Below are 10,047 nucleotides of genomic sequence, written 5' to 3' on the forward strand. Positions count from 1 at the left end.
GTGTTGTTAAGATATCTGGTGGTGCCAGGACAATTTATGATCTTGTATTGGAAAGTTTTTTTATATATTATTTACATTTGAAATAGGGGCAGTTGGCTGTCTCAGCTTTAGTGGCTTTAAAGACTGCTGGTAAAGTTTCCCAATGTCCTCAAAGCCTCTCAAAGGCAGGTGATCAAGCACTGATAAAAATCAAAATGGAATGACAAAGAAGGCACAATATGTTTACATGTTTTGAAGAGAAAAGATACTTTGCATTTGTATGAACTAGTTGAACAGCTGCAAACACTAAAAAAAAAAAAATCACAAAAAAGAACATATTAATGGAAAGTTTGCAAACAGGCAAAAAAGGCTAAGTTGGTCACATAACTGTAAATTTGATAAACCCAGATATTGATTTTGAGGTCTATGAGTAATAAGTGTTAATCCAGAAAATACATTGATTGACAGATGTATTTGTACATAATTTAAATATACACATGTGCATGCTTGTTATGTGGAAAGTTTTGTCTCCAGTGGAAAACAAACCAAGAATTTGAAGGCAGGTAAACTCAGCTAAATCACTCCCCATAATATTGTTTTCTGCTTCTCCTAACAATCCTAAATTCACAAAGAAAATACTGGGTGTTTAGAGAGTTTCCAGAAATACAAAAGAAAGGCATGAAAGAGTAGTTTTCCTTCAGTTAAACAGACAAAAGTGTCTAAACCAAAACAGTGATAGCTACTGTGTTCAGAAGGCTTAATCTTTGCTGTATCTGATGTGATATTTGGTAATGATTGTTTTGAAAAAATATCTGAATTTGAGATTTAGCAATGTGATTTCAGGATTTGCTGCAAGCTTGGAAGAAATCTCCTGCTGCAAATTACTGCTATCAGCAAGGCACCTGCCCTCTGTATTCCTAAGGGGAAAGCCATCTCTTCCCCAACGGGCAAGCAGCATTCTGCATCTATAGTTTTGTCCTCAAATTTTTGTTTTTTATCTTATTGCTTAGCCATGTATGTTTTCTGTTCATATTGCATGAAAAATCAGTGACTGTCAAAGCATTTATTGCTGTCTTGGAGGAAGGCACAAGGAAAACGTGCCTTGCCAGCTCCAAACACAGAATGAATAGAAGTGACCAGGGAAGGGCTGCACGTGAATACGGTGTTGTATTATCACTCATTGAACCCTTTCTTGCTGCCTGATGACCTGTATTTTGTGAGCATTTGAGAGCCTAGACAACATTATTCCTGCTTTATATTCAGTGTTTTTAGTTAATATTCTGAAGACACACCTGTGGTAATAAGACAATTCCAGAGAGTTAAATTCATTCAGACAAAAATCAAAGTCATGTCCTTCCTTGTTTTTTTTCCCCTGTGTTCTTTAAGTGCCTCTGCACTTAAAGCATCGCTCCCCTTTCAAAGGCTCAGGGCTACAGATTTCACAGGCAGGCTCATCTCACAGCGACGGCGCTGACCCAGCGCTGCGTGGCATCCGCTCTGTGAGCAGTCCCCTCTCCATACCCCTCCTCACTGTCACAAGGACTATTCAGAGCTGGGGGAGGCAGCAGAGTCCACATCTTCTGTGTCATGGTCTTGGGGGGACACTGGCTGCCCGCCTTTAACACGCTTCCACTTCATTCTTCTGTTTTGAAACCATACTTTGACCTGGATGATAGAAAGGAAATGTTACTTATTGCATCAATTTGAGCTGTACAGGTAGACCCCATGTATCTGTGTGTATATTGATAAACGGATGTTTTGTGGAATTCTAGAAGAAAAGGTGGAAAGGGCCTCAGAAGGTTAACTAAGCCATCTCTCTAACGATGTCAGGGACGATTCTCTCTAATCTATTGTAGACAGATGTTTCTCCTAGAAACCAGCAAAGGCAGTACAAGTGCTTTGCCCAGGGTCCATCTCTGTGTCAGGTAATCATGTCAATTTGATGGGCATGATGCCCCTAAATGCCTTTTAACAGCCAGGCCAGCCAATCTAATGTTTCAGGAATTGTAATTGGCTTCATTTAATTGAGCAATTCCTCTGCTGTTCATTAAGTTTGATAAGGAAACCCTGGCTATCACAATGGGAGAACAGAAATATCTGTCTCTGCAAAACTCTGCATTTTTGTCTTCCCTTATCCTATCAAAATATTACATGACCCAAGAAAGATGCAAGTTATTAATCATGTAACATTCAAATAACATCCTGGTAACTGGAGTCTAACACAATATCCATATTCCATCTGCAAGTCATGGCACATCAGTATGCACCAAAGAGTGGTGACAAACAACAGCTCAGTAGATATCAATCATTCCTAAATGTGCCTTCTGTAGTTTAGATTAACAGAACTGCATTCATTAACTACTTGCAGGAAATTTTAACGCACGTGCTTTAAAAGAATTTGGAGGTTTTGTATTAAAATACTTCTGTGCAATTACAAAAGTCCACCCTTGAGTAACATGTCTGTTTTATTAGGAAGAAATTGTGGGGAAGGGAGGAGAAGCTGGGGAGGTGGGGGTTCAGGAATTACTTGTCTCTCCGTGAGATCCAGGTTCACAGCTATCTCGTATCTCCTGAGCCTTGTCAGGTAATTATGGTGGGCAAATTCAGCTTCCAGCTCCCGTAGCTGCTCCTTAGTGAAAGCTGTCCTTTCCTTCCTTGATTTGCTGCTTGTTTCTGGCTTGCTGCTCAAGTTCTGGTTTTCTAAGAGGCAAGCACACATGTTGTGTAATTTGCAGTTACATTGATCTAGGTGGATATGCGCATTTTAGAGGTCTGATATAAACTACTGATTGAAGGACTAAGTGGACGTTAGTTTAAGAAGCTTGTTTTATGCCCCCTCCAGCTTGGCATGACTCATCAGTGCTGTCAGTCTTTGGATCAAGGGGACAAAGCTGGGACAGCTAAGGGAAAGGAAGGGGTGCATTGCCAAAACTGCAGAAGCACAGACCTAGGTCTGCAAGGCCAGGACTGAGCAGCTTTGGGAAGGAAGCTTCCACATCCCTTGCGATCATTGCATCTAAATGGCATTCTCAGTAGTAATCTTCCCCACATCTCTACTTTCACGCCATATATATGCATTATCGCTCTGCCCTGATGCTGGTTGCTGCATCACCGTCACTACCAGCAACTGGCAGCAAAGCAAAGCCAGCACTTAAGTGTGTGCATGATATGTGATGAGTGTATGAGGTGTATGAGGACCTTCTCCAGTGCAGGGGGTGAGGCAGTCACTGAGGCAGCACCCTGGGCTGGTGTATGTTTGGGGAATATAGTGAGGGCAGAGCATAGAGAAACGACCAACAGCAGAGAACCAGTGTCCCTGCATCAGCCCTGCGTCCTCTCAACTTTCAGCTTCTTTGTATCCTCACTGAAGGAAACCTGTAAGGGGGTCCAGGAGCCGGGTGCACGACTGACCTTAGTATCATCCTTGCCACTATGCTGCCTCGAAACACTTTTTTGCTATCCATGCACTTAGCTGCAATGTGCCTGGGAAAGACACACTTCTGAAGCCAAATTTGAGGCCGTAGCTGGAGGGATGCTATACCAACTATGCTAAGAAACAAACTTTTTTTTCTTTTTTTTTCCCCTGGTGCTTGTGAAGACTTTTTGAGCAATGCACAGGAACTTTCCCTCGCTTCAGTGAGCAAAGCCAATACTGTGCGAGTCTTTCAGAGAAGCAGTTTAGAAGCTCCTTGACTCTTTCTGTCTCTTCTTTCACTCATGTGGTTGGCTAGGTTCACTGAACTGAAGGATCCAGTAGTATTTTTATGTTGGGTGTTGATTACTTAATTCTCATATATAATCACCATGCAATGAAGTTTCCTGTGTCCTAACACAGTATTTCTACATAATGTACAAAGAAGCAGCAATAAGCAAAAAAAATGCAGCACCATCTTGTAGGTGTCCCTTTGGTTGCCAAAGTAGTAAAGGTGGAAAACTCAGTCAGGTGGGGACCTGGGCTTCATAGCCAGCCTGCTCTTAGCTCTCTCCATGAGAAACAGAGGAACAGCACACAGCTGCCATTGGTGCTAATGCGTGCAGCGAGCGGAGGCCCACGTGCTGCAGCTGCACGGCTGTCCTTCTCAGGGCAACAGATTGTCCTTGCTGCTTGTAGCTTGTAGCAAGACCCTGACAGATTTTGCTGTTGTGGAACGTAAGACTCTGAATGCTAAGCCAGCAAGAGTGGTGACCAAGTAAAGTGACTTCGTAAGTAGCTGTTTCATTTGGCAGCTGGTGATAAAGTCCCCAGAAGTCGCTTCAACATGCACCTCATGTGACATGTGCGACGGGTGCTGCATACAGAGGGCTGCGTCACACGAAGTGCTGCCCTCAGACCACCTCGGAATGGTCACGGACCTGTCTGTAATCAGTTTTTTGGTCCTTCTCTGGTTATCTGCTGCTGCTTATTGCTCTCTATTCTTACCTTCTGCCTCACCATGCCTGCAAATGGGGATCGCAAACCTAAAAAGTGCTCTTCGCAGTTAGCATCACAGCTGAGGGAGAATGGCAGGCAAGAATTCAGCTCATCTCTGCAAATTTTCACCTAAATTATTACAGAATTCTTCAGTCAAGGGCGTTATATAACTATAAGGTCTTCTTAAGGGAATTGCTACACACGATTACCACATTCTCATTTTTACTAGAACCTTCTTAAATTCTATATTGTTTCATTCCTAGAAAAATAAAGCAGTTTGAATTACTATTATATCCCTGCAAATTCACTGACTGCAGTAGCATCTATTGTGATTACTGATGAATAAATGTTTTGTAGCTTTCCCATAAAGAAATAGAATAACCACATTTGTCCCAATATGCTCTATACTTTAATGCGACCTGTTTCCTTCTACCTTATTCGTCAGCTCGTTATGCAGTGAGAAAGCTCCAGCATTCACACAACCTGCAGGGCTCCCATCAGTCTCCTGAAAGGTTTTATTATTTTCTCGTTTGACTTTAGAGATTAATTTAGTGCTTTGGAGTTTCCTTACAGGTTGCTGTGCATTCCTAACTTTTTACTATATCATATGTGAAAGACAGTATTAAATTCTAAGTCATTTTAAAGTCCATTAGCCTCTTAAATGCTGTAATTGCAAAGGCATTGCTTTAACTGATTTGCTAAATTGTACAGAATTGAATCCCTGCAGCCCTGTATAAGAAAAAACTTTGAAAACATTAATGGCTGTGACTTGTGGAAAGGCTGCAGAAGCAACTGTGAAAACCAACACTTGGCTCCCTTCTGTCTTCAGGTCATCATGAGCCTGCGAAGTCAGGACTGAATACAGCCCCTAAAGGACTGAAGCCTGCTGTAGAGGAGGGGAAGGATGCCTGCACGGCTGCGCATGGCTGCTGGTAGGAAATGCCACTGCTGTTACCACCATAGCAAAGAAGTTTTATAAATGTTTTGAATATATTGAAGCTTCAAAGAAAATTTTAAAGATTGGCAAGTTTTATTTTTATTTTTACATTATTCTGCTTATTTGTCTGAGAAATATGCTTATTTTAGACTTTTCTCAGAATACTCTGCAAAGACCCATATTCTAAGATCTTCACTGCTTGTTTTGTAATAATCAGGTCTTGGTGAGAACTGGAAGTTTTCACAGCAAAATAAATCATTGTCATGCCGTAGCTATACTGCAGTTCAATAAGATGGTAGCTGGTAATGCACCAACCAATAAAAATGATTTTATTTTGTAGCGTTTGTCTTCAGGTGATTTCAAATATTTTTATTTTTCTTTACTAGCCTACCAATTACTGAAAAGAGGGCTCTGGGTGCCCAGTGAGGGAAAACTCTCCAGAGGAGAGAGAGGCCATGTGTCCCCCTTCCAACACACGATCAGTGCGTGTCCAGATGCATTGCCAGAAATGCGGTGAAAGCTCAGGAAGCAGCAATAAAAGCATTGATCGGCACTCCCCTATTTGCTTTATTTTGTCTGGGGAGAGCAGGAAAAGCTCGCAGGTGGAATATCAAATAATTCTGCCTGCTGCGTGGTGAGTCAAGCCGGGGGTGAAGTGAGAAGCGGCGGCATCACCTTTGGGGTGTTTCTGTTATTCTGCCTTCCCTAGAGGAGCAGCTTGTACGGCCAGCAGCTGCTGTTGGCAGGTAGGAAGCACTTTGCATTGCAGTGATGTCTTTGCTTATGGCTCCCCGAAAGGATAAGCATGTGGGCAGAGCAAGTGTGAAAAGAAAACGTCAAGGCTGCTGACAATAAAGAGCAGAAGGAGCATTTGTCTTCTCCTTAAAACAGGGGATGTGCTTTGGAATCACCTCCGTCTCTTTAAGAATAGGGATATCCCCACTCTTGGAGTGCACGGAAATCTGCTGTTTACCCCGTGACTAATAAATGTTTTAATAAAAGCATTGTTCCCTTAAAAAAAGAAGAAAAACTTTTTTGCATTTGATTTTTTAAACTAGCCTTCAGGGCACAAAGAGGCTCAGAATATTGGCTATTTCACGAGTGTCCCGAGCGGCCTGTCCAGCACTGGAGGACAGCAGAGATGGGAATGGGAAGCGCAATGGAGAGAGAGAGCGTGGATCAACGCGCATTGTTTAAACTGCAGGATGGAGAAATGAAATTTGCATTAGTGGCTCTTCCGTAGCCAACCTGCAAAATTTCAGAAGAATCATCTTGTCTCCATGTCTCCGTTCTCTACTTGTAAAATGGGGATATTGGAAAATAGTCCCAGCATCATAACAGTGCTGTGGGGAAAAGCACGCTGTAGATTGTAAATTAGCACAACAGCAAACAAACACGTATAAACATCTTAACTTTCAATACCTTCCTTCGGAGGAAACTATTTAATATGTATTTCACATATCTAGATAAGAGGTTATATAGCTGTGAAATTTCTGAACGTTACGCTGTAGAAAGAGCGTGTTTTGCTAGTTAAGATCACACGATGAAAAATTACAGTTTTCCTTATTGCTGGACATTGTGCTTATAGGCAAGCTTGTAGCGTCTCCTCTTTTGAAGTACAAGCATTTAATATTTAGTGAGGCCAAGCAGAATTTATCTCAAAAGGGAGACTTTGACGCACCTGGTATTTCTGACCACAAATCTCACTGTAATGCTCTCAACCAGCACAGGCAGCTCAAGACGAGGCGGATGGCTGGTAAGCAGCGCGTGCCGGCACCTCCGTGCACTGAGCGCCGCGTGCACGTGCCGTGCGACTGCGGTGACAGCAAATCTGCATTGTGCTGGCAAGGGAAGTGCCTGGCTCAGTTAGCAAGATTTGCAGAAACCAAGTACAAACACAGGAGATCATCCAAGGAAAAACAATTCAGTTTTGGCGTTGTATAAGTTTCCTTAGTCAAGAACTATAAAACGTTTTCTTCACAGGGTTTATTTCTTAACTCCTAATCTCACAGGTGCTCCCGTTCTACAGCCTGCACTAGCCCACCTCCCCGATTTTCTGTGCGACCTACCTGAGTTTTCCTTTTTCCTTCTGGATGCCTTTTTCCCCGTCCCGCTCGGAGTGTTTCCCGGCAGCTCGTAGCTGCCGTGCGCAGCCACGGCAGCACCCAGCAGGTTGGGGTGGCCGCCTTCGGGCTCCGCAGACGTCGACGCCAGCGCCAGGCTGAGGCGTCCTCTGGCCTCGGCGGCGGCCGGGGGCCAGCCGGGGCGCTGGGGAGAGGGCTGCTGCTCCGCCAGCGCCCGGGGCTCCCGCGGGAAGCTGTGGGGAGCCGCCGCCAGACAGGAGGCGGCGAAATCGCAGTACGGAGCAAAGTCCGACTTCTGGTGGAAGGAGAAGGGCCCCGGGGGCGGGGGGCTCGGCCCCACGGCCGGGGCCCCGTCGGCGCGGGCGCCCCGCGGGCAGCCCCAGAGCAGGGCGGGAGCCGGCGGGCTGCGCATGCAGCTGCTGGCGGTGGGCTCCATCGGCTCGCCCCGCCGCCGGCCGCCCTCCCGCCTTGGCGCTCGGGCTTCGCAACCGGAGCGGCAGCCGCTGGGAGAATTCCTAATTTGCACAGGAACTAGAAATCCAATTCCTCCCTAAAAAACAGTTTGTCTGTGATCTTTATGCTGTCGCAAATTTGCTACTTTGGGAGCTCTTCTAAACATCCTCCTTGTCCCGGCTGGAAAACCATAAGCGGATCTGTGCTGTGATTGCCCTGGAGCGTTTCCCAAGGCCTGAAGCTTTCTTCCTAGTGAGGTGCTGGACATGGGTGAAACTTTTTAAATACTGTGCCGAGGGGAGAGTGACAAGTCTGTGAAGTGAAATGTGAGCGAGGGGAGGGAGGGGTTAACCTGCATGCACGGAGTCCCTCCAACCAAAGCGAAGCAGGCACCTATTAATCATCCGAAACCTTATATGCACATCTAATGGGATTTGCAGATGGAGACTTTTAAAGAAACATTGTCCGTATTTTTTTGAAAAGGGAAAGAGCAGCACACACAAAAAAGGCTTTAATGTTTCCCTGTAACACTGTGAAGTTATTTTTATTGCAGTTAATAAAATTCTCCAAGTTTTGGATTTGGAAAAAGCCCCAAACCAGATACAGAATTCAGCAGACAAACTCTAAGGACTAAAGAGGGAAATAAAAGCAAGAGAGGACTTCACAGATTATATTTAATTTGAGGCCCAATTGTAAGTTTTAAAAAAAGTATGAGACCTGGTTCGTGCACATGCGCAAGGTTTTGGGTGACGATTTTTGTTAGCTTTGTAACACAGCTGAATTTGCTGATAGCTGGAGCTTGCTGCCAATGGCACCTATCCTTTCTGCATCCTACTTCCCAGGGAGTTTTCAATATGCCGCTCCTTCCTGTAAAGAAACCTCCTGCTTTCATGCCAATAGGAGACATGGTTTTCATCTTTTGCTGAAAGTTTTATAGTTTTTCTTAACAGAGAACAGATTCTTAGACGTTGGAGCCAGGGAATCTGCCCTGGCTCCCATTTCCGCAGGGGTGGCACCTGGGGATGCCCCAACGTCCCGCCCGAGAGCCCTGCTAGCACGACTGCAGTTTCTCCCGAGGTTGTTGTCCATGCTTTCATTGACAGCTTGTGTGCACGTGTTCCCTGTTTCTTTACTCTCCTTGCAATCCTTGCTATACTGTGAAAAGGCACTTAACTGTTGGCCCAAAAAGAAGGATGGTTTTAAATAACACGTGTGAAAAAATGAACAGAACTCTGCTGTTCTTATTGGGCTGCTTGTTAAAGAAAGTGATGTCTTGTCTCGCTGTCCTGCTTAGGTGCTTGCTTTTGTCCCGCAGCTTTCAGGACTCCAGGACGTGGCAGTGGGAACCAGTGGGGTCTGCGGAGGAGGGCTGGGAGGCCTCGGCTGGGGGCTGTTTCTGATGCCCTCTGTGTGGTCAGACAACCAGGTGAATGGTGCAACTTACCTGTCGGGACTCTTGTCTTTCTGTGCAAGCATCATTTTCTAATAGGTAATATTTATTTCCATCTGTCCAAGGAGCCCACACTGTATTTGCTGAGGAAAGAATACAGCAAGGGAAAGTCAAGTTTGGAAGCCCAACTTTCTCACTGTGGTTGTGGACAGTGGAGGAATGGCAGAGCTGATCACCAGCTCTGGCACTAGAAAGCTGCTTTTTCCTTTTGAACATATGTTGAAGTTTCTTAGCTAGATGGTGTTTTCAGTGCATGGAAGGCAGATTCCCCCCAGGACGTGCAGTGCTGGAGGTTGTAACCCATGGAATATTTGCACAAAACAGAATATAGCATCTCAATTCAGAAAATGTCTTTGGTATAAGGAAACAAAACCACTTCCTCTGTTCTCCATGCTAGTAAGTATTGAAGTCTTGATGAAATGATTCTCTTTTGTATTTTTATGGGAATTCCATCATCCTCTACATGAGTTTAAAAAAGCAATTAAGGAGTTGGTGAGACACATATTTACAGTTTCTGGGGAAACAGCAAGGCTGTGTCTTGGAGTGTGTCGGTGTAGACTCGGAACAGACCAAGCTGGAGAACAAAATGGAGGCAGCCTCCTTCCCATCCCCTCCTGCCACTTGCGCAGGGTTTCATGTTCCCTCATAGGCACAAAGAGATTTCCTAGACTGACCTGGAGCCTCAGGTCTTCCAGGGGCTTACATGGTACATTAGGTCTTTTGCTTGGCTCTG

General features: G+C 44.7%; 1 protein-coding gene across 1 annotated transcript; it reads right to left on the reverse strand.

Annotated features, from left to right (window-relative positions):
• Window positions 1-200: 200 nt before the first annotated feature.
• Window positions 201-8,166, reverse strand: MEOX1 (mesenchyme homeobox 1). Its single transcript, XM_026113548.2, has 3 exons — window positions 7,397-8,166; window positions 2,507-2,679; window positions 201-1,644 (listed from the first exon to the last, which is right to left on the reverse strand). Exons 1-3 carry the CDS (start codon window positions 7,845-7,847, stop codon window positions 1,522-1,524), a joined length of 747 nt encoding a protein of 248 aa, XP_025969333.1. The 5' UTR covers window positions 7,848-8,166; the 3' UTR covers window positions 201-1,521.
• Between the last annotated feature and the right edge of the window lie 1,881 nt (window positions 8,167-10,047).

The sequence above is a fragment of the Dromaius novaehollandiae genome, chromosome 22 (genome assembly GCF_036370855.1).
Source record: "Dromaius novaehollandiae isolate bDroNov1 chromosome 22, bDroNov1.hap1, whole genome shotgun sequence".
Classification (NCBI taxonomy): Eukaryota; Metazoa; Chordata; class Aves; order Casuariiformes; family Dromaiidae; genus Dromaius; species Dromaius novaehollandiae.